Source organism: Salvelinus namaycush, chromosome 28 (genome assembly GCF_016432855.1).
Source record: "Salvelinus namaycush isolate Seneca chromosome 28, SaNama_1.0, whole genome shotgun sequence".
Taxonomy (NCBI): domain Eukaryota; kingdom Metazoa; phylum Chordata; class Actinopteri; order Salmoniformes; family Salmonidae; genus Salvelinus; species Salvelinus namaycush.
In genome coordinates, this window is record NC_052334.1 from 37,893,695 (window position 1) to 37,916,608 (window position 22,914).

General features: G+C 41.1%; 1 protein-coding gene across 1 annotated transcript; it reads right to left on the reverse strand.

Annotated features, from left to right (window-relative positions):
• Positions 1–1,162: 1,162 nt before the first annotated feature.
• LOC120023346 (cannabinoid receptor type 1A-like) lies at positions 1,163–2,590 on the reverse strand. Its single transcript, XM_038967358.1, has one exon. It carries the CDS (start codon positions 2,576–2,578, stop codon positions 1,163–1,165), a length of 1,416 nt encoding a protein of 471 aa, XP_038823286.1. The 5' UTR covers positions 2,579–2,590.
• Positions 2,591–22,914: the final 20,324 nt, after the last annotated feature.

The window sequence follows — 22,914 nt, forward strand, 5'->3', positions numbered from 1 at the left end:
GACTACTTACTTCTGATAAGACTATATCGTGCCTGCCTTATGAGTACTGTGCACACTTGACTTTATTCAGAGGCTTGGAAACTAAACCACATAAAGGTGTTTAATCATTTTGAAAATAAATTATGATTGTAAATGAAGTATGTGCACATTTTATCCTAGTAGAGACATCTTAAAAATTCACATTCCTTTAGTTCTTCACTGACTTAGAGGGCCTCTGTAGATTTTCTTTCATTTGTCATTGTTTTGTTCGTTTCTGGATGATGATGGATTGTAAAGCTTTTGGTGTAAGTACAGCTGCAATAAAATACACTGGTTATTGTGTTTCAATTGCTGTGATCAGATGAAAACATTCATATACATTGCTTATTACTAAATTAGCTGGTTTGGAATAAGTAACTGCACATAAAAACGTTATATTTTTTCTGTCTCTGTTTCGTGAGATAACAAGGTCTATTCTTCACAGTAGCATTGCAGTGCCGTCCTCAATCTCATGAGATGCAAGAAATACATGGTTATTATACTGTATGTGGTTCACAAGCTGCTTTCCTGAATGTTTTTTATTTGAAACAGAAATTAAAATGTGTATTCATAGAAAAACACTTATTTAATGCATATGGAGAGGGGGAAAGAACATATTTAATGCTGCACAACATTACATGTCGTTGTGGTTCTTCTTTGGGGGAAATCTGTCTCTGCATAAGATTAAATAATGTGAATCATTGAAAAGATGTACATGATCTACTTTTGTATTTCATAACATGGCCCTCAATTATGCATCACTCAAAAAATAAGAATCAAAACAGTTTCATACAGCATGCTTTATGACAAGAACTACAAACAATCACAATGTACTAATTTACAATATAAAGAGCAGCCAATTTCACCTACAAGCACTTTATAGAGACAAACCATATAGTCAAAGGGCAGATCAGCATGCCACTAAATACACAACTGTGCAGTTTAACAATGCTTATCGCCATTATTTCCCTATGAAAATAAATGAAGTTCTGAAAGATTGAAATAAAAAGCCACATTATCTTATCCTACAGCTACATATACTTCAAAGAACTGAATTAGAAGTTGATGTTTAGCAAACTTTCAGTGCAGTGCTAGTTGGGGTATTGACTGTTCTACATAATTCCTTCAGAGTCGATTCCTTCAGTCACATGATGGCAGACGCAGTTGTCTCAGGGGAGACCAACAGGGTAACTTTGGCCAATTTCACAGTGATGTTTGCACAGCTAGCCGTGGATTTGTAGGCTGTGGCTGTGCCTTTTACGCTCCTGCTGTGGCAATCGGACTCAGCGCTGTTGTCCAGTAGTTGAGAAGTTCCCCTGCATGTCTGGCAGATGTTAAGAAAGGCCCGGCGCAGGTCCTTACTCCTCAGGGCGTAGATGATGGGGTTGATGGTGGAGTTGAGCAGGCAGAGCATGCTGCAGAAGGCAAAAACCGTCTTCATAAAGTTGTTCATCTTCCAGAAGAGGTCGTAGACCATGATGGCCAGCACAGGGCCCCAGCAGATGACGAGGGCCACCAGAATCAGCACTAAGGTCTTGGCCAGGCGGATGTCCATGCGGGCCTGCTCGGGTCGCATTGTCTGCACCTTGGTGCCATGCGCTGTGTAGACGATGATGCTCTTCTGGGAGCGGCGGCTCATCATGCGCAAGGCGTGGTGGTGGGCCTTCCACAGGATGAACATGTAGGCATAGATGATAAACAGCAGCAGCACACTGGTCATCCCTATCCAGAACATCAGGTACTTCACGTCAATGAGTGGGAAAATGTCAGAGCACACTGAGTTCAGTTGCTTACAGTTCCAGCCCAGTAGGGGGAGCACCGCGATGACGATTGAGATAGTCCACATCATGCAGAAGGCGATGACAGCCTTTGTCTTGGTGACGATCCGCTTGTAAGCCATGGGCCTGTGGATGGAGATGTAGCGGTCTATGGCTGTGAGAAAGAGACTGCCCACAGAGGCACTGAAAGAGGCGATGACCCCACCAAGCTTAAAGAGAAACACATTGGGGCTGTCTTTCCGGTGTAGCACATGGAAGTCCAAGAAACTGTACACAAATATGACACTGCCCAGAAGGTCAGCCACAGCCAGGCTTCCTATGAAGTGGTAGGAGGGCCGACAGCGCAGGGTGCTGGAGTGGAGGATCACACACAGTACGATAAGGTTCTCCAGCACTGTGAAGGTTCCCAGGGTGAGTGCCATGATCGCTACTACCAACTGCTGGCTGGGGGTCAGAATCATGAAGCACTCCATGTCCACAAAGTTCTCCCCGCATTGGATAGAATCCCCGCCGTCCACAAAGGTCCCATTGCCAACCAGATCAGAGAAGTTGGTCTGGTAAATGGAGTTGCCATTAAAGATGAGCTCCTCGTCTCTAGCTACTCCAGGGAAGTAGTTTCTAAGTGGGGCAGAGTGAGCCTTCTGTAAATGGAATCCAGTCTTGGCAAAGCCAGAATCAATGGACGGGTCACTGTAGCTCACATCGTTGGAGCCAAGATATTGCAAACCGTTAGTTATTGTTCGGAAAGTGGTGTCAGGTATTCCATCCAGAGCAGACTTCATGGCTGTCCAGTTGGAAGGTCAATTATGTAACATAAGATGAGTATCTAGAGAATAAAGTTCCAGACAATTTTTAGAAATTATCATTACTTTTTATTATTTAGTTTAATTGTGACGTGGGGGATGGCAAACGTGTATGTATTTAACTGTGGGTGATGTGGGTATGTTGCTGGGTGACATTATTGACATCCCTGCTGTATCAGCCAGCTGACTCTCCAGCAGATGCGTCTCAGACAATAGTGAGAGAATTAACAGTCGATGACAAATTAATGAGACCCATATCTAACCTTCTGTGCTGCCCCCAGGATAAAAAAACATTGCATTAAGTAGCCTATGTAGGTCAATCTTTCCTTTCAATTAAGGGGTAATCAAGGATTACGTTTCAAAATAATGATTCAATTAATTATGCATCAAGGTAGTTATATTCTCTCAAGACAAGATTGATTTGTTGAATCAATCTATAGAATTGTACATGACTATGTTTTGCTCTCATAGATAAACAGTACATTTACATTTGATAATTAATATAGCTGTACATTTCATAAAAAAATACAATAACCTACATAGGCCTATTCGACAAGTCTGTTTTTCATTAATAAAAAAGTACAGGCTATTGAGAATAATTGTGATAACATTTTCATGCAGATGTTTATAGATAAGCAAACCATTTACTGGTTTTGATATAGGCTATACAACAATGTGACGATGCCACTTGTCCCACTCATGAACGAATAAGAAAGACCAACAATACGTAAGGTTGCAGAGCGGCTGCAGGCAAGGAATTAGACTCGCATAAGAATATACACTGTCATAAGGTCATAGCGAAATCAATGAAGTAAAACATGTTTGACTATGCATTAACGCAACATTTGATTTTATTAAAACAAAATGTGTTTTTACCTTCACATTCTTTGCACAAATAACTTGCGTCGATCCATATGCTAGATTTAATTTATTACACGAAGACAAGAGAAAATGTATCCACATATCCAATCTCAGGAATCGTAGCCTATTGATGTCAACAGTTGCTTTATCAAAGTGTATCAAAAGTAGTTTTTAATTCGAATTTTCGTCATGATGAGCCTCGCATCATTGTTTAGTAAAGCCAAGAGACAGCGATGTGTCTGTCTGAGGTATGGGATTATTATTTATAAGGAAGGGGTCGCTTTGTGCGCTTCTGTGTCACGTGCTCCGAGGTGCCACAACGCCTTGGACCAGTATAGTGCGCTCGCATCGCATCCCAACATCCACGCTCACTCAATAATGAGACACTCCATCATTTTGAACACCCACCCAACCATTATCGACCAGTGTGGTTGAGGAAAACGAAAGCATGAGTACCATTATTCTAATTAATGTTAAAACACTAACATTTACTTGGTAAACCACTTTTTATTACTATTGTGTTTAGATTCTCACTTCAACCTATAAGAAATGATGACATCCACTAATGGTAGAGTATGCCATTTATTGTGACTGGCAGAAAGGCATGATGTGTTCTATAGCCTGGAAGTAAGGGTGGGTAAAAAAAATATCCAGCCAAGTGTGATATATTTAACCACATGTAGCAGTGTGTAGAAAAATATATAATATCAGGAGCTGCAGAGGTGTTAAAATGAGGTTGTGTGTGTGTAGTGGGACAACTGCAGAGAATAGGCTGGTAAGTGGGCTATTAGAGTCAGCTGCCCATCATGTGAATCCAGTCTGAGGATTACTTCGCATTGAGGAAGTTAATTATTTATTATTTATTTATTCAGGGAAAAACCAATTGAGACCAAGGTCTCATTCACAAGGGTGCCCTGATCCCAGTAACATAACAATCAAATACAATATGAAAAAAAAACTGCTATCAATACAATGTAAAATAAAAATACAGCACAACACAATATTTTTTTTAAATGGTTACATGTCCTCAATCAAAAACTTTAAATTACCTGAGTGGCACCAGAATATTTGGCTGCCTCTGATCTAGTCTAGAAAATCGGACCATAGGCAACAGTGACTAGGGTCTGGTTTCAATCGAAAGCAATAGTAGGCTAAGGGCATCTTTTTGTACGTTTTTCTTTATACGTTTTGTTTCCCTAACTCCAACGAAAATTATCCCTGTAATTCTCCTTTTTTGTTATGATGCAACAAGCAACCTGGTCTCAATATAAGAGGTATAATACTATACCCCCTCGAAGGCATATGATACGTTACATCATCCAATTCGTATGTTATTGTACGACCGGGTAAGATGTATGATACTATACGTCCTATAATTTCTATGATATTGTACTATTCCTTTCATAATGTAACGTAACATTACATCATGGCGCCGGAGAAGATGGCTGACGTTTTACGTGCTCCTAACCAAATATGTTTTTTTTTGTGTTGTTTGTAACTTATTTTTTAACTTATGCTGTACATATTGTTGCTGCTACCATCTCTTATGACCGAAAATAACTTCTGGACATCAGAACAGCGATTACTCACCACGAACTGGCAGAAGCTACTTTTTCCTTTAACGAGTCCGACGAGCCCTACGTGAAGGACATACTGCCCGATCCCCATCATTTGCGTGACGAGAAGACGGAGAAAAAGAGGACTGAGGTCAGGCTGCCTTCTGAGAATTCGTAGGCGATCGAATAAACCCCCACTGCCTTCCGTTCTACTAGCTAACATGCAATCATTGGAAAATAAAATCAAAGACCTACGAGGAAGATTAAACTACCACCGGGACTTTAAAAACTGCAATATCTTATGCTTCACGGAGTAGTGGCTGAACGACGACATTATCAGCATACAGCTGGCTGGTTATACGCTGTATCGGCAGGATAGAACAGCGGCGTCTGGTAAGACGAGGGTGGGCGGACTATGTATATTTGTAAACAACAGCTGGTGTACGATATCTAAGGAAGTCTCAAGGTTTTGCTCGCCTGAGGTGGAGAATCTCATAAGCTATAGACCCTATTATCTACCAAGAGAGTTTTCATCTGTATTTTTCGTAGTTGTCTACATACCACCACAGACCGATGCTGGCACTAAGACCACACTCAATGAGCTGTGTTCCGCCATAAGCAAACAGGAAAACGCTCATCCAGAGGCGGCGCTCCTTGTGGCTGGGGATTTTAATACAGGGAAACTTAAATCCGTTTTTACCAAATTTCTATCAGCATGTTAAATGTGCAACCAGAGGGAAAAAAACTCTAGACCATCTTTACTCCACACACAGACACAAAGCTCTCCCTCACTCTCCATTTGGCCAATCGGACCATAATTATATCCTCCGGATTCCTGCTTACAAGCAAAAATCTAAGCAGGAAGCACCAGTGACCCGGTCAATAAAAAAGTGGTCAGATGAAGCAGATGCTAAGGTACAGGACTATTTTGCTAGCACAGACTGGAATATGTTCTGGGATTCTTCCGATGGCATTGAGGAGTACACCACATCAGTCATTGGCTTCTTTAATACGTGCATCGATGACGTCGTCCCCACAGTGACCGTACGTACATACCCCAACCAGAAGCCATGGAATACAGGCAGCACCCGCACTGAGCTAAAGGCTAGAGCTGACGCTCTCAAGGAGCGGGACTCTAACCCGGAAGCCTATAAGAAATCCTGCTATGCCCTCCGACGAACCATCAAACAGGCAAAGTGTCAATACAGGACTAAGATCGAATCGTACTACCATGACTCCGATGCTCGTCGGATGTGGCAGGGCTTGTGAAACATTACAGGCTACAAAGGGAAGCACAGCCGAGAGCTGCCCAGTGACACGAGCCTACCAGATGAGCTAAACTACTTCCATGCTCACTTCGAGGCAAATAACACTGAAACATGCATGAGAGCACCAGCTGTTTCCGGACGACTGTGTGATCACGCTCTCCGCAGCTGATGTGAGTAAAACCTTTAAACAGGTCAACATTCACAAGGCCGCAGGGCCAGACTGATTACCAGGACGTGTAATGCGAGCATGCGCTGATCAACTGGCAAGTGTCTTCACTGACATTTTCAACCACTCCCTGTCCGAGTCCGTAATACTAACATGTTTCAAGCAGACCACCATAGTCCCTGTGCCCAAGAACACTAAAGTAACCTGCCTAAATGACTACTGACCCACAGCACTCACGTCTGTAGCCATGAAGTGTTTTGAAAGGCTGGTCATGGCTCACATCAACAACATTATCCCAGAAACCCTAGACCCACTCCAATTTGCATATCGCCCAATCAGATCCACAGATGATGCAATCTCTATTGCACTCCACACTTCCCTTTCCCACCTGGACAAAGGGAACACCTATGTGAGAATGCTATTCATTGTCTACAGCTCAGCGTTCAACACCATAGTACCTTCAAAGCTCAACAATAAGCTAAGGATTCTGGGACTGAACAACTCCCTCTGCAACTGGATCCTGGACTTCCTGATGGGCCGCCCCCAGGTGGTAGGGGTAGGTAACAACACATCCGCCACCAACAGAATAATATAAATTGCCTTGAGACCACATTGCTGTTGCCTAGGGTTGGGTTTTGAGACAAACTTTGAACAGACAAGTCTATGGGGGTTTATGAGGGTGACAGGGTTTGTGAGGCTGGCTATTTTTGCTAGCATTATTTGTGTGGTGTGTGTGCCCGTTACCACTTTTTTGCCCATAAATATTATGAAATAATATGTAAAGATTGAAGTAGTTCCTCTCTGTGTTGCACAGCTGCAAAATTACTTCCACCGTGAACCCTGACCCCAAACACCCCCTCCACCAAATGAAAAACAACTTTTCGGGATAATAACATACTATTTTTAGATGCAGCATTTTGGAAAAGGTTCAGACACTTATCATTGTGTATGTGACCTCTACAATATAGCAAAGATGGAATTCAGCACTTACTCTTGGACTGTCACAGAAACTGTGTCCAAAAGCAACACTGTATTTAAATGCCAATGATAATGTATTCATAACACTTTATCAGTCCCATTAGGTATAATCTGTTCCATGTCTCTGCATTTGTAAGACTGTAAAATGTCAGGTGTTATTAATGTAGGACTGCATTAATTTGTTTCTGCATGTCTTTTCTGCCTCACAAATGTAGCCTATGAGACATGGGACAAAACAGAGTAACATAGCATTGATGAAAATGCTGTCTCTCCCGTCATATGAAACAATATGAAAGAAAACATTAGTCTTTCCATCCAGCTCTATTACGCCCATACATTTGAAGTGTCATTACCAAGGAAAAGCACCATAATGCAAAGGGAAATCCAGGGACAGACTGGGACCAAAATTTTGCCCTGGCATTTCAGCAACACCAGCCCACATCACCACGCGCCAGGGGTGAAAGTAGGTTTAATTTCTTACAGGTACGGGGCACCCAAGCAGGCACGCAAACTTTTTTATAACCTAGGTGTAATCAAACAATTACATATAGAACCCAAATAAATGTAATATGATCTCTGTGGGCCTAGTAGCCTATTACCTTTTAATGTGGCATAAACACAACCAGTCATCCTGTTTTCATCTGATTGTCAAACAATCACTTCCAAAGGCGCTCCTGTAGGCTACCCGCGCATGTTAGTCCACTCAAAATAATTCTAGCATTCAAACAGTGCACTGTGCACCCGCAATTTGATGAATGGAAAGAGGGATCCGTTAAAAAATTATTAAACATGTATTGTAATGACATGCTGCGGTTGTTGTCTGCCTGCGTCTCGGTCTCGACCACTCATCTCTGCTTGGAAAAATATAAGTGTTCTCTTTGAACCACAATGCAATTTGTAGCATATACCATTTTTAATTTGGCTGATATGAGGTAATGTTAAATAATAAATAGCCTACATTTTTCTTGGCATTTTGTGTTAATTATTGTGATAGGTTCACTATTTTGCCGTACCGGACCGTACCGGCGTACCTGTCGCGTTCACACAGCACAAACAGTAATGACACACCCCTCGACTTTTTCCACATTTTGTTGTGCTACAGCCGGAATTAAAAATTGATGAAATTTAGATTTTTTTGTCACTGGCCTACAGACAATACCCCATAATGTCAAAGTGTAATTATGTTTTTCAACATTCTTACAAATTAATACAAATGTAAAGCTGAAATGTCTTGGTTCAGTACGTATTCAACCTCTTTGTTATGGCAAGCCTAAATATGGAGTAAAAATGTGCTTAATAAGTTGAGTCCAATGGTGTCTTTTAAAACAGTTAGCGTTTAATGTATTTGTATCTGTATTTATTATGGATCCCCCATTGGCTGTGATAGGAGAAACCTGAGGATGGATCAACAACATTGTAGTTACTCCACAATACTAACCTAATTAACAGAGTAAAAAGAAGGAAGCTTGTGCAGAATAAAAATATTCCAAAACATGCATCCTGTTTGCAAAAAGGCACTAAAGTTTACTGCAAAGAATGTGGCAAAGCAATTCACTTTTTGTCCTGAATATAAAGTCTCATGTTTGGGACAAATCCAATACAAAACATCACTGGTTACCACTCTCCATATTGTCAAGCATAGTGGTGGCTGAATCATGTTATGGTTATGCTTGGCAAGTACTAGGGAGTTTTTTTTAGGATAAAAAGAAACGGATTGGAGCTAAGCACAGGCAAAATCCTAGAGGAAAACCAGACACTGGGAGATGAATGCACCTTTCAGCAGGGCAGTAACCTAAAACACAAGGCCAAATCTACACTGGAGTTGCTCACCAAGAAGACAGTGAATGTTCCTGAGTGGCCGAGTTACAGTCATGACTTAAATCTACTTGAAAATCTATGGCAAGACCTAAAAATGGTTGTCTGTCTACCAATGATCAACAACCAATTTCACAGACCTTGAATCATTTTGAAATGAATAATGGGCAAATTTTGCACAATCCAGGTGTAGAAAGCTCTTAGAGACTTACCTAGAAAAACTCACAGCTGTAATCACTGCCAAAGGTGCTTCTACAAAGTATTGACTCAGGGGTGTGAATACTTAAATAAATGAGATATTTCTGAATTTCATTTTCATTATGGTGTATTGTGTGTAGACGGATGAGAAAAAAAATCTATTTTGATTTCAGGCTGTAACACAACAAAATGTGGAATAAGTCAAGGGGTATGAATACTTTCTGAAGGCACTGCAATTGCCCAAATATGAATGGCTTTTCAGTCCTTAGGCAAATTTTTAGTCCTCAAGTTTGCCTTTGACTCCCATTCTGTGTATATCATAGCTATCATATTTGTGTCTGGCTCGTATTCTTTGTACGGCAATTGGAAACAGGCAGCGCAAACAAAGATGATTGATGATTATTGTCATGAAAACGGTTGTCTTCAGCTAGTAGGCTAATAGTTCCAGTTGCAGGCTGTTTGTGGGAGGCTAGGGGACAAAAGGAAGAAATGGGGCCTATCTCTACATATACTGCATGTTGTGGTGATAAGGTCACCAGGGGACTTTGGGCTTCTATGCGCAATATAAAAAGCCCATAGCAGAAAATGTATAATTCATTTTGTGGTCTCACATTACAATAAATCTCTCTGTGCACACCAAACCGACATGATCTCCATGGGCTAAGAGGTGACAGAGACAGGTACAGTTTGTGAATGGTGATGTGTGGTCCACATTGTGAGTTATGTTTCACCTGAGGATTTTCATCTTCCCAGTCATTTTGGCCAAATGTAAGCAAATGGGTAAATGTCACAAGTTGTTGAAATTAAGGGGTTATACTTGTCATTTGGAGAAAAAAACATACTAGCAGTGTGTCTTGAATAGCATCATTCTGCGTCATTCTGCCCTGTAAAAGAAGGTCTTGAAAACACTTTGGTCATGTGACAATATCACAATGAAATACATGTTTTCAAGACTTTTATTTCAAGACCTACTTTCTATTTTTAAAAGACCTACTTCCAAGACATTTTCTTCTTTCCTGGAAAGTGCCCTATGCCCTGCCAAGACATCTCCCGTGACCACAGTCTGTATGACCAGACATGACCCTCATACATCACTCATCAGTGGTCAACCTCACATAAGGTGAAAGGCTGTTCCATATGTATACATCCTGGGAAACGGAGGTATCAGCTCTCCTTGACCACAGACTGAACCGAATGACTCTGAAGTAAAGCATGATATGCTTGGAGTCATATCACTCCTGGGATGAATCCATGCCTCCCAGAGGGTACAAACCCCCTGCGACATGGCACTAGATCTTTATCCTTATCCCTTTTTCCTATACCAGCAGAATAGTACTGTTGCTGTTTAAGATAAGTAGCTAAAGGATAATTGCTTTTCCTACATAGACCAGTAGTATATTTCTCTTCTCCCATAGTAATGGAAGATCCATGTGGAGACAGACTGGGATAGGGGTGTCATGACGTTGGCCTGTGGGTAAGGTTTAGGACCCCCCCCCCCCCATAAATACCTTTCTCCCCTCTCTCTCTTGACTCTACTGAAGGACTCTTGAATAGCCTTTGTTAAACATAGAGAGTCTGGGAACATCAAACGGTGGGGGGAAAGGAACCATATTTCGGTAATAGAACCAGTTGAAAATATGTGTTGGTACTTAATGAATATGATGTCAGTTCGGTTGCCATCTGAGACATTATAACTGATGACAGGACGACATAAACTGTATCTGGGAAAGTCTACACATTCTAGTTATCAGATTCACATGGAATTGTTGTGCAATTTAAATGTTTGAATATGAAACTATTTGTGAAAAGATTAAATGTAATTTTAGCTTCCAAATGAGAGAATTGGGTTTTCATAAGGTTAGAGCTCAGTGGCCCGCCTCTGTGAAGAGACATGGGTTATAAACTATGAAACACACCCTTCTCTCCCTCCACTATATAAGCCCTCGACGAAAATGTAACCATCTGTTCCGAGGACGATAGGACGACGGTCCATACGTTAAAAAGGACTAACATGTCAACTACAGAACTAAGCCAACCTCAGTGTGAGCTTTGGTTGTGAATGGTATGAACTTTGAACTCTTATTCACTAAAGAAGTGAGACATCCTAGCCGTTGAGTTAGCAACAGCAGCTGTAAACGTGGGCTAGGAAAGGACGGACGACGTATCCAGTCTAACACACAACGAAGATACTACAACGTATCCAATTTACCACCAGAGACATTCTTCCGAGGACAGGAAGATCTCTGTTGGGCAACACGACCAGCATCTACAACCAACCTACCGGAGTGCAGCTCAGAGTAAATATTTATTGCATTTTCCTTTTCCAAATGGGCGGTAATTTAGAATGCATAAGATACTGTATTTACGATAGCACAGCTTCTCCCTTTGTTCCTCAGTCTTTCCGCTCTTTCACTCAAACCCAACCCCCTCCCTTTGTGTAACCAGCCGTCATGTCGGCTCCTTCCACCAGGGACGTTTTCTGTATGACATAATTTGCATTCTGTGTATATGTAATTCTGTGTGATTAGTTAGGTATTTAGTAAATAAATAATTAAACCCAATTTTGTATTGCTGATTCAACTTGTTAGCCAGGATTCGTGAAGATAACCAAGAACTTACAAATTTCAGATGAGACTGAAATAAGGTGACGATTAATATTGACCGCTATTGATGTAAAATATTACTAGGTCTTTCAGAGTTTATTCGGAAGATAACAGCTCTATAAACACTCTTTCGTGGTGCCCCGACTTTCTAGTTAATTACATTTACATGATTAGCTTAATCAGGTAATATTAATTACAGAGAAAGGATTTTATAGAATGGCATGTCATATCACTTAATCCGGCATAGCCAAAGACACGACAGGGGAGTACAGTCTGTTACCTCAGAGAGGTAGAGATGGAATATAGGTGGCTACATGCAAGCAGTGAAAACGTGATTCTGTTGTTAGTATCTTACTGTACAGCATTACTGCTCTCTCACATACCCCGCAGAACATCAGATATTTACGCATTCTTGTGTAAATCACCTCGTGTTTTCATGAGGTGTCCCCAAGTCACACCATTTTGATGTCAGGTTCTTACTGTACATCTGGGTATAGTATGTGTAACAAGTATGCAACATGTGTGCAGATGTGGCAGAAACACAATCTTTCCATCTTCATACAAAAATAAGTAAATTAATGCAACTTGACAATGTCATAATGGGTCGTTCTTGAATTGCGGGGGCATTTGCCTCCCTTGCCTTTGCAACTATCAATAACACAATGACAAATTGTTACACATCATACATGTTTTTGTTTATATTGAACTGTTGATAATTGATAAAACATAATGCCAGTCCTTTAAACTGCAAAACGTTATGTTTATGCATTGTTTAAAGTACTTAGGGTAAGCAAATTGGCTTGTCCCAGTAGTGATGTGACATGCTTTGGGGATTTTGAGATATCTATTATTTTGAATGCCAGAAAGTGAACAAAAGCATTTCATGTATTTTATAAATCAATAAAAGCAAAGGCCATTTAAACAGTGACTATAGAAAGTCTACACCCCCTTGACCATTTTTCACATTTTGTTGTGTCAGTGCCTCAGAGTTTCATACATTTAAATAAGGATTTTTCCCCCGCCACTCACACCATACTCCACATTTTTAAGGATGTTTTTTTTTATTGTGAAAAAAAACTATATATTCAAAATACAAAGCTTAAATATCATTATTGTATCAGTCGCAATCCCCCTGTCTGTTGGGATAGGTCTCTACCAACTTTGCACACCTAGATCTGGCAATATTTGACCATTCTTCTTTACAAAATTGTCAAAGCTCTGTCAAATTCTTTGTGGAGCATTGATGGACAGCAATCTTCAAGTCATGCCACAAATCTTCGTTTGGATTTAGGTCGGGGCTCTGACTGGGCTGACGAGGACGTTTATCATTTTATTCGTTAGCCACTCCACTGTAGCTTTGGCTGTGTGCTTCAGGTGGTAGTCATGCTGAAAGGTGAACTTCCGCCCCAGTTTCAGCTTTCTTGCAGAGAGCTGCAGGTTTTCCTCAATGACTTTTCTGTACATTGCTCCATTCATTTTGGGTGATGTGCCGTGTTGGGTTTGCACTAAACATAACGCTTTGCATTAAGGCCCTCCAAAAATATGTTTGTATCGTCAGACCACAAAACTTTTTGCCACTTGGATACAGAATCTCTTGAATATTCTTTTTGCATACCTCAAATGGGAATCAAGGTGGGCTATCTTAAGTAATGGCTGCTTGGGGCACTGTTGTTACATGCACGCTTTAACCCCAAAAATGCCTGTAACTCTTTCAAAGTTGCCATTGGACTGTTGGTAGCTTCTCTGATCCGTCTCCAACATGCTCAGTCATCCAATTTGGATGGATATCTTGATCTAGGTGTGGTCTTAGTGGTGCCATACACCTTCTACTTCTTAGTCTTGACTGTGCTCCAAGGAATATTCAAGGCCTTTGAAATCTTTTTATACTCATCCCCTGATCTGTGCCTTTTCACAACTTTGTCGCAGAGTTCTTTTGAAAGCTCTTTGGTGCTCATGGTTGACTGTTTGCTTTGCATTTCATTACCCAGCAGAGGGAACCTACAGGAACTGCTAAATTCATTCTGAAATCATCTGAATCAATACATGTTAATACAGGTTTTTAATACAGGCCAATTAACTTGGGGTGTGATTTTGAAAGTGATTGGTTACACCTGAGCTAATTTAGGATTGCTATTACAAGGGGGTGGACACTTATCCAAGGAAGCTATTTCAGTTTCGTTTACTTTTAGATTTTCCAAAAAAAGGAGAAGAGCCTTGGACAGGGAGCTGACCAAGAGCCCGATGGTCACTCTGACAGAGCTCCAGAGTTCCTCTGTGGAGATGGGAGAACCTTCAGTTGTAAAAACATCTCAAGGATGATCAATGGAAATAGGATCCACCTGAACTCAATTTCGAGTCTCAAAGCAAAGGGTCTGAATACTTATTTACATAAGTTATTTCTGTTTTCGCTTTGTCATTATGGGGTATTGTGTATAGATTGATGAGGGAAATGCTTTATCAATTTTAGAATAAGGCTGTAACATAACAAAATGTGGAAAAAGTCAAAGGGGTCTGAATAATTTTCGAATGCGCTGTATGTGTATTAAAGCAGTAAAAAGTGAAGTATTTGGTCCCCGTATTTATAGCACGTAATGACTACATCAAGCTTGTATCACGAATAGAAATTAATGGTAAATCATGTATTGTGTCATTTTGGAGTCTTTTTTATTGTAAATAGAATATAATATGTTAATAAACACTTCTATATTAATGTGGATGCTACCATGATGTCCCAATACTTTTGGAGCTCACTGTATGACCTTCGGTGGGCCACAAATTAGGGTGAGGCACCCCGCACTGCCTTTGTCAGATAGTGACAGACAGTGACACAGTGTGAAAGCCGGCTGTGGGGTGCTGGCCTGCTTAACGGAGCTGCATGATAACACATATATCCAAAATCCATTTTAGCAGTGTCCATTCCTTGAATCAACTTTATTGATGTGTTTTTTCTAAGGAGAGGACTCCACATCTCTCTATCTGGGATATTCTTCTGTCCTACACTGTGCCGACATCAATGATTTTCCCCATGACTACTCTCGCTCAGTTCAGCTCAGCGACACACTATCTTTAAGTCCCTAATACACTGGAAGTGTCTCACAGGCTACAGGAAAACAGCAGATGTCTGTGTAGCTTCGAGGTGAGAGTGCTCCTGACAGGACCTGAGTTCAGAGAGGAGAGGAAGTGTTAGGCGTATAGAATGTCTGGACATTTTGTTAGAATCCCCTCCAGAGAGAAAGCACTTTGAGCATACAGGGCAGTAAGGAGAAAAATTGACAGTAAATTTGTGTCTCTCTAGTTTCAGGTTGGAGGGGATACTGTGTCAAATGTAAGCAGAGAGGCACATTATACGAAATACTTACAGTACCAGTCAAAAGTTTGGACACAGCTACACATTCATGGGTTTTTCTTTATTTTTACTATTTTCTACATTGTAGAATAATAGTGAAGACATCAAAATTATGACAAGTGCTCAGCACATGTGGGAACTCCTTCAAGACGGTTGAAAAAGCATTCCAGGTGAAGCTTGTTGAGAGAGTGCCAATGTGTTTAACACTTTTTTGATTACTACACGATTCCATATGTGTTATTTCGTAGTTTTGATTGCATGCAGTTTATTAGGCTCCAGATGAAATAAGTTATGATGAATTTCACAGAGTGGTGAAAGTGCATGATAATTGATGCTCCTTTGAATATCGAGGGTCTTATTCTGGTGAAATCATGATCGATGCTTGGCTGCCTTTTAACAAAAAAACATCTTGCTCTTTTGTCCATAATCATCTCATCATGTTGGCAAGCCTTCCTGCACTGTCTGCCATGGCGATTTTAGCATGTAAATCTTGGTGGGGCAAACTCACTTAAAAAATATGTTACATGCCAGCAAAGCCACTACACAACACAACACTAACCAATACATGAATTGCACTATAACGGTGACAAACGGAGCCTACAAACCGTTAGGGCCTTCATAAAGCTGTCCCAAACAGCAGAGCTTTCTTTTCAGCCCCATGAAGTGAGTCCTTACCACCGCTACACCTGACTATCAGTGGAGCCTTGTCTGGCAGTGAAACAGTTCATTCAGCCTCATTTACCGCCTTTTTAAGAAGCATAGCTGATATGGCTGACTTGCTTAACAAAGTGGGGGGGTTTCTACTGACAATTGAGATGTACAAACTATGGCATGAGGGAACAATGAGTGGATAAGAGGCAATCCATAATTTTGATTAAGAAATGAATGACCGAGCTAAGACGGACGTAGTAAATATAACTATTTGTTCAGCACTTTTGAAATGTACAGCGACAGGATTCAGAACATGGTATTCAGTATTCTCAGTAATCTTCCTGTACACCAAGTCAGAACCATAGGATACATAAAGGGGGCTTATAAGCAGACAAAGAAAGCTCTTACAAAGTTCAATGATGACATTTCTCTAAAACAGGCTACAGGCTACATGTGCACCACCAAGTCCGAACAGTAGGCTAAGTTATGAGGGGGAAAGGGACAAAATGATCAGCTTAATACACAACATACACTTAGTATTACTTTCTTATCTGCGGTATATTACATAATTTATGCAGCATCATGCAAGACATTTTTGGACTCACCGTGTTGTGCTGTGCTCTCCTGAACAGGAAGGTGGTGCAGCGGTTCTTCTTGTGGGAAAATTTTGTTATCAAACTTCATCATCAAAGTTTTGGCATTTCTAGATTTATGGTGCTTTCAAGACAACTGAGAACTCGGAAAAAAACAAGGTCGAAACATGGCGTCAGTGATCTTCAGGTCGGAGCTCTAGAAAGAGGCCCGAACTCCCGACTTGGAATTCAGAGTTGGATGACCGTTCAAAACGTATTTTCCCAGTCGGAACTAGTTTTTTTTTCAGAGTTCCCAGTTGTCTTGAACTCACTGAAGTTGGAGATTTCCCAGTTCCCGAGTTACCAGTTGTTTTTAACGCGGCAGAAGTCATGCTGGATTGACAGCATGGCCAATGTATTCGGAAAGGCTCTGGAGCAACGAACCGCCCTTGCTGTCTCTGCCTGGCCGTTCCCCTCTCTCCACTGGGATTCTCTGCCTCTAACCCTATTACAGGGGCTGAGTCACTGGCTTACTGGTGCTCTTTCATGCCGTCCCTAGGAGGGGTGCGTCACTTGAGTGGGTTGAGTTACTGACGTGATCTTCCTGTCTGGGTTGGCGCCCCCCCTTGGTTTGTGCTGTGGTGGAGATCTTTGTGGGCTATACTCGGCCTTGTTTCAGGATTGTAAGTTGGTGGTTGAAGATATCCCTCTAGTGGTGCGGGGGCTGTGCTTTGGCAAAGTGGGTGGGGTTATATCCTTCCTGTTTGGCCCTGTCCGGGGGTATCATCGGATGGGGCCACAGTGTCTCCTGACCCCTCCTGTCTCAGCCTCCAGTATTTATGCTCCAGTAGTTTATGTGTCGGGGGGCTGGGGTCAGTTGGTTATATCTGGAGTACTTCTCCTGTCTTTTCCGGTGTCCTGTGTGAATTTAAGTATGCTCTCTCTAATTCTCTCCTTCTCTCTTTCTTTCTCTCTCTCGGAGGACCTGAGCCCTAGGACCATGCGTCAGGACTACCGGCATGATGACTCCTTGCTGTCCCCAGTCCACCTGGCCTTGCTGCTGTTCCAGTTTCAACTGTTCTGCCTGCGGCTATGGAACCCTGACCTGTCCACCGGACGTGCTACCTGTCCCAGACCTGCTGTTTTCAACTCTCTAGAGACCGCAGGAGCGGTAGAGATACTCTTAATGATCGGCTATGAAAAGCCAACTGACATTTACTCCTGATTATTATTTGACCATGCTGGTCATTTATGAACATTTGAACATCTTGGCCATGTTATAATCTCCACCCGGCACAGCCAGAAGAGGACTGGCCACCCCTCATAGCCTGGTTCCTCTCTAGGTTTCTTCCTAGGTTTTGGCCTTTCTAGGGAGTCTTTCCTAGCCATGCTTCTACACCTGCATTGCTTGCTGTTTGGGGTTTTAGGCTGGGTTTCTGTACAGCACTTCGAGATATTAGCTGATGTACGAAGGGCTATATAAAATAAATTTGATTTGATTTTGATTGATATTCAACTTTTTCTGGCCCATGGTGTTGCATGTGAATGTTTATCCTTTTAAAAAGGAAAAGAGACCCTTAAAGCCAGAATTGTACCACACACCCACTCTACTGAATAGCAGGCTAGTGATTGCTTTGCAACGTTTGCAGTTAGTCACTGATTCCAATGGCCGATGTTTATGTCCAATGGCCGATGAGCACCGATACCTTTTATCTTAATTTCTCTTCATATGACAAGGATTGAGAATTAAAAACAGGTTCAGCCTGTCACGTTCCTGACCTGTTTTCTTTTGTCTTGTATTTATTTAGTTGGTCAGGGCGTGAGTTGGGTGGGTTTGTCTATGTGTGATTTTCTATGTTGGGATGTTTGTGTTCGGCCGGGTATGATTCTCAATCAGAGGCAGCTGTCAATCGTTGTCCCTGATTGAGAATCATACTTAGGCAGCCTGGGTTTCACGTGTGTGTTGTGGGTGTTTGTTTCCGTGTTTGTATTCGTGCCACACGGGACTGTTGTCGGTTGTTTCATTTTGTTATTTTGTTTCGTGTTCAGTTTCGATTTAATAAATTATCATGAGCACTACCCACTCTGCGTGTTGGTCCGATCCATGCTCCTCCTCGTCTGAGGAGGAGAACGACTATGACGACCGTTACACAGCCCCTGGTTCGACCGTGATCTTGCAGAGTTACTCCACCTCAAGAATTGCATTTGGCGAATGGCTCGACACGCGCATACTCAGGCTGACTGGCTATCGTTCAGGCAAATGAGAAATAAGTGCACTCAGGCTATCCGGAAGGCCAAAGTTAGTTACTTTAAGGAGCAGTTCTCTCTCTGTGGCTCTAACCCCAAAAAGTTCTGGAAAACGGGTAAAGACCTGGAGAATAAACCCTCCTCCTCACACTTGCCCATGTCCCTTAATGTTGATGATGTGGTTGTTACTGACAAGAAGCACATGGCTGAGCTCCTTAATCACCACTTCATTAAGTCTGGATTCCTATTTGACTCAGCCATGCCTCCTTACTCGTCCAACCTTTCCTCATATCCCATCCCTTCTAATGCGACTATCCCCGATGCTTCTCCCTCTTTTTCCCCTGCCCCGCTACAAAGTTTCTCCCTGCAGGCAGTCACTGAGTCCGAGGTGCTAAAGGAGCTCCTTAAACTTGACCCTGAGGATTGAATGTACACTAGCTGTACCATTTGACCGTTTCTAGGCATAAGCGACATAAGTGGCCGTTGTATTGGATTTACCCTAAATAACACAATGTATTCAGGACAAAAAGTAGCAATGTTGATCGGTGCGGCTGGCTTCTGAGTTAAGTGGGCTTTGTGTCAAGAAGCAGTGCGGCCTGATTGGGTTGTGTTTTGGAGGACACAGTGCTCTCAACCTTCACCTCTCCTGAGTCCGTACGGGAGTTGCAGCGATGAGACAAGACTGTAACTACCAATTTGGATACCACAAAATTGGGGTGAAAAAGGGGTAAAAATATCTATATATATTTTTATAAACATTTTAAAACGCTATTATTGCACACAGAGTGAGTCACTGCAACTTATGTGACTTGTTAAGCACATTTTTACTCCTGAACTGTTTTATGCTTGCCATAACAAAGGGGTTGAATACTTGTTGGCTCATGACATTTCAGCTTTGCACTTTTAATTAATTTGTAAAGATGTCTAAACATAATTCCACATTCCACAACATAATTCCACTTTCACATTATGGGGTATGTGTAGGCCAGTGACACAACATCTCAATTTAATCAATCTTTAGTTCAGGCTTTAACGCAACAAAATGTAGAAACAGTCAAGGGGTGTGAATATTTTCTGAAGGCACTTTAATAAAACCTGCAATAGGGTGAATGTAAACCAGGGAAAAAACACACAATTCTAAATGAAATAGTTAAAACCATTCCATATATTAGCTTAGTAGAACCCCCCCCCCCCAGCCCAGCACCTCTGATCAGCTGTGTGAGTGATGAGGGTGAAGGTGTTGACCTTTCTTGCTGTATTGAGCCTGGTCAAAAGAAGACAAAAAAAGGTCAAAAGAAGTTCCAATCTTCAAATAGTCTTAACCTTTTTGTGATGATTACCATCATCATATTATCCAATGTGTCTGTATAGCTGTCCCAGTGCTGTAGTAATTCACACATTCTTACTGTTTCTATCCCTCTGGCAATTGGCTCTGACTACTATCTATGTCCCCAATCAAATAACATCTAGACAAATGCAATTATCAATCCCCATTTGAAATTACATTTAGGGAGATTATGAGGAGGAATAATACAATTTTACCCGCATTGGAGGGCAAATCACCATAGCAACTTCACCAAAATTCTTTGACCGTACTGTACCAGACACTCTGATACTCATTATGTCACATATGTAAACCTTCCCAAGAGGCATACAGTATACAGTACAGAGCTATAGCAGTCATTGGCTGAGGTAGTATTTTCATACATCCCTTGGTGTAATACAGTACCATGGTAGATGTCAAGATGAGGGCAGAGCTTCTCCAGTGAAGGCCAATGCCACATGTCTTGTCAGGAGACTAAACTGAACCATCTCCCATTGTCTTCTATGCAGCCCATACATCTAAATGGTTTACCTTTTAACTACATTGAATCTCTCTCACTCCAACTTGTGTCCATGCCCAAGGTCAAGGGAGTTCATTGTTAGGTTTTGATTGATTAATGGCACTGTCAAACAAGGACACCTGTTCGCACAGGAAGATCAGCATATTATACTTTTCATCAAGCCCAAATGTGAAATTGATGTCCCAATATATTATTTAAATGTGGCCTCTGGAGCACATGGTCGTTATCAGCCTCCCTTCATTCTGTTTGAGGAAGCAGTGGTTTCAGAATGGGAACATTGATTATGTCATTGATGTATGAGCTTTAAATATGTCACTGATAGACAAGACTTGGTTCCGACTGGCTGGGACAAAGTCAGTGTAATGTCACAGGAGGTAGACATCGGGATCTCTATCTATAATCATAGGATATTACAGTGGTTTGTCTTCTGCTGTTCATCTGATCTGTCATTGTTTTCCATCCACTGTCCGCTATATTCTTTCAAATAAGATAAATTCCTCTCAGTTCATCAAAGGAGACTGTTTCATTTTCATCATTTGATGCTTTAAGGATATTGTTTAATAGAAAGACAATCTTCCCATGATTAGAATACGGATACAAGATGTTCTAAAGCTAACAAACATCTCTGAGTATGGGTGCAGACTCTGCAGAGTGATATACTGTTTCGATTCAGTATTGACATTTAATTTGGGATGATGCCATTCCATCAACGATGTCATGCTCCGAAATAGTGTATTAGGAACCAATATTATCTGGTCATGTTGAACAGAACCATTATAGAAGGGGAAATAGTAGGTTCTTCTGATCAATTTGTGTCTGTACTATCATGGATGGCATTTTCTTTGGCAAACATCTCATCTACTAACATGTTTCTGATTGGAAATAGTACTGTTGATTATAGTAGGGGTGAAGTCTGCATTTTGCATCCCTTTAGTCACAGCATGGAGTGAAGCCATCATTAAGCTTTTTTTTAGTAATCACTGATTGCAGAAGATACTCGTTATAATTTCCTGTGAAATTATTTTCAGATTTTGTGATTAGTATACATTTTATAATAGTAATCAAATCTGAGCTGATTGGATCTCTATATGGAACAAAATGAGTCTTTGTAAAGCAACAATGGCAGATATTTAGATTTTCCCCATTTCTCCTCCACTAATACTTCATGAACAATCCTGTGAGAACACTTGTATTACTGTAAAAAATGTCATGACAGGCCTAATGTAAAAATAACATTTGTCTGCAAACTTTACAAATGTCGACTATATAAAATACGCTAGACAAGATATTTTTGTGTCGATAAAATTAATTATGTGACAAATGTTGCTGGAAATGCATTTATGCACAATATTGATATAATAACCATCGCATCGAAATAAACTTGGGAGTTATGCAATGACATGTTGTGTGGCCCTCCCACTAAAATGTCTCAAAAGCAGGGTTGCCAGGTCAAGCAAAATTGATAGTCTAATGACCACTCAAAACTCACCCAAAAGGCCTGAAAACTAGCCCAAACCCCGGGGGTGCCTTATTGCTATTGCTATTGCTTATTGCTAAACTGGTTACCAACGTAATTACAACAGTAAAAAGTAATTTTTTGTCAAACCTTTCAGCCAATCAGCATTCAGGGCTCGAACCAGGTTTATCATAGTAAATAAATCCCCTTTGCGCATGTGCATAACTATAGATAAACCCGACAGGAGAGTTTGAGTGGATTTCGAAATCTCTGAGCAAGAAAAACTTGAATCAACATAAAAACCAATGTTAGGCTCTTTTCTGGCTATTGTGCTGTTATTATGTGCCAAATATTAAGACTACAAATGACCCATTTCAATAGTCATAGGCTGCAGACTCAAATCTGGGTTTATGATTGTAATTAAAATTTGCCATGGTTTGCTTGGATTAAGGCAAGTATTCTATTGCCCCTGATAGGCCTAGATCTCATTTCCGATGGTATACAGTAGCCTAGACAAGATGTAGGCAAGATGTAAACTGAACGATTTAGCAACTTGCTTAGTTCAAATTATCAGACTAATTTATTCAACATGAATAGTGAGGCTATTAAGAGGTAAGAAGTGTTTCCCAATAGCCTACTGGAATAGGCTACTGAGGATGGGGTCATCATTTGAATCACTGAATTAAATATAAAACATATGTATATGAACTGAATATGCTTGTCAACAACAGCCAGTGTTATTTTTTAGAATTTG